The sequence below is a fragment of the Gekko japonicus genome, unplaced genomic scaffold (genome assembly GCF_001447785.1).
Source record: "Gekko japonicus isolate JY-2015 unplaced genomic scaffold, Gekko_japonicus_V1.1 scaffold784, whole genome shotgun sequence".
Classification (NCBI taxonomy): domain Eukaryota; kingdom Metazoa; phylum Chordata; class Lepidosauria; order Squamata; family Gekkonidae; genus Gekko; species Gekko japonicus.
This window is the reverse complement of record NW_015164207.1, coordinates 432612-435011: the sequence shown is the minus strand read 5'-3', so window position 1 is coordinate 435011 and position 2400 is coordinate 432612. Positions and strand designations below refer to the sequence as shown.

Sequence of the window (2400 nt, the reverse complement as noted above, 5' to 3'; positions counted from 1 at the left end):
GAACTTTGCTCTGGCCCCGGGAAAGGATGACCTCTGCTTCTGGGCCTCCTGGAACCCTGGGCAGGTGCCCCCCACATCCCCTTCCCACCCGGCATTTCTAGCAGCAGGGAGGAACACCCCCCCACACACACACACATGCACACAACGTGCCCGCTGGTGCTTGCCGATCAGGAGGTCCGTGCTCTGGACCCCCCCCCCCGACTCACCTGTTCCAGGAGGTCCCTGGACGATTGCCAGCTCCTTGGTGAGGGCCAGCTGGAAGGCTTCCATCTGGGACGCGTCCAGGCCCAAGAGGTCCAGAGCCGGCCACTGGCCAGAGTCCAGAATGTCAATCCTGCTCCTGGCCGGAGCGCCTGGGCCCTCGACTGCCCCGTCAGCGGCAGGCGCTGCCTTCATCAGAGGCCCCAGGTCATAGACGCTGCCCCTGGCCAGGTAAGCGGGCGCCTTGACGTGCGGCTCGCATCTCACGATGTAGTCTTGGAAGGGGACGTCCTCCTCTTGGAGCTCCTGCAGCCCTTTGAGCACGTGCCGGTAGGCTTCGAAGTAGGCCGTGGTCTCCACCATGAGGAAGGGGTCGGCCGGGCCGACGTCGGCCAGCAGGGCCTGGCTGTGCTTGTTGAAGGAGAGGTGCACGAAGCCCTTCTGCAGGTCCCGGCTGTCCCGGTGAGACACGGTGGCAAAGAGGAATGTCTCGAAGTGGTCCCTGGAGAGGCAGACCAGGGAGCCGTAGAGCAGCCGCTTGGAGTTCTCCCACCGGACCAGCTTCAGGGGCTTGGTGTCGAACTGCACCTTGTAGTCGATGCCCGTCGCCGAGCAGAGAGGGGTGAGGACCCGGGCATCAAAGTAAACCCGGATGTCGTCGAACCGCTTCCCCCGGAGCCCCCTGTCCTCAAAGCTCTGGAGGAGCTGGAGGATCCCTTCCCTCAGGGGCCGGACAAAGTCCTCCCGCAGCAGCCGGAACTGGGTGTCCAGGTAGACGGCCGGGCTCTCGTACTTCTGGGAGATGATGTTGGGGCGCAGGAAGGGCTTCTCCTCCCCGTGAACCTCCTCGTAGGTGGGGTAGATGGGCAGGGCGCGGAAGGCGGCCCCCTCGTCGGGAGCCAGGGGGTGCACGAGGGTGTGGCTGTCCACCTTCAAGGTGCCCTCCCGCCTCTTCTCCTGCAGGTGACGGACGAAGGCCTGGACTTTCTCCAGGCGGCTCTCCGCCTCCTCGGCAAAGTCCACTCCGGAGGCCCTCAGGGCGTTCACGGCCGCCGGCACGGCCGACATCAGCATGGAGACGTTCTGCACGGAGCTGGCGGGGAACACGCTGGCCATTTCCTGGACCAGCACCACGATGTTGTCGAGGTGCTGCGGGTACTGATGCCGCGCAGCAGGGGTGGCCTCCGTCAGCATGTCCGCCACGTACCGAGGCAGGCAGACCTTGAGGAAGTTGGAGTCCTTCACCATGCCCATCAGCTGCTGGATGCTGCGCCTGTCGATCCGGGAGCTGCAGGCCCTGCGGAGGGCCTGGCAGAGCGCTTGCAGGAGGCTGGGCCGCATCGCCCCTTGAGCGAGCACCTCCCTCAGGCCGGGGCTGGAGGCCAGCGTGATGGCCACTTCCGAAGGGTCCTTCTGGAGGAGGGACTCCAGGAACGCCAACCCGATCCTCTGGGCCGGGCGGGGCTCGCGGTGCGGGGAGCCTCCTGAGGCAGGCTGCTGGCCGGGGCGGAGAGCCCGGCGTCCACCACCGGGGAGCTGAGCTCCCGTCCGCAAGCCCTCCACCGGGGCCTGCGCGTCACGCGGCCTCCGGGGCCCCTCGGCAGGCGCCCTGTCCTGGTGCACGGCCAGTCTCCCTGAACCGGCATGTCTCTCCTCCCTCGGCCCACGTGGGAAACGGCCTGCTCGCGACGCGGGGCTTCCTCTGCGGCCGGCCACCTCTCCTCGAGGGCCGCCCGGTCCCTCCTGGCCACGATTGGGACCTTCCCGGAGCACGTCCGCCACTCGGTGACCTGCGGAGGAAGAAAGGAACTGGAGCAGAGGACTCCCTCCTGCCCACCTCCGGAATGGGGCGAGAGCCCCCCCTCAGAACTATCCTTGCACAAACCCCCACGGGCTCGGGGGGGGCTCAGAACTATCCTTGCACAAACCCCCACGGGCTCGGGGGGGGGGTCAGTACCTGACCCATGAGCCCTGTCTGGAGGAACGGGAACCGGAAGCCCCAGTTTCGCAGCTCAGGACACTCACAGGCAGGGCCCTGCTTAAAGGCTGCCCATTTTGAGTTAGACACCCTCCCCCCCCCACCCAGTCCCCAGAGCAGGGACAGGCATCTCATTTCCCCCGTCCCCTGCAGTTCCCACTTTTCCTTTCCCGACAGCCCCCCCCCCCCCACCCTCTCTCCTTCCCCTGCTCCCAACTTTG

The 2400-nt window shown here is 66.8% G+C and overlaps 1 protein-coding gene across 1 annotated transcript in view; it reads right to left on the bottom strand.

Moving 5' to 3' along the window:
- Positions 1 to 2400, bottom strand: part of ZNFX1 (zinc finger, NFX1-type containing 1) — a 12160-nt gene that overhangs the window by 8034 nt on the left and 1726 nt on the right. Inside the window, 1 exon segment of the mRNA XM_015408420.1 lies at positions 207 to 1991. Coding sequence (XP_015263906.1) covers positions 207 to 1991 — 1785 coding nt within the window.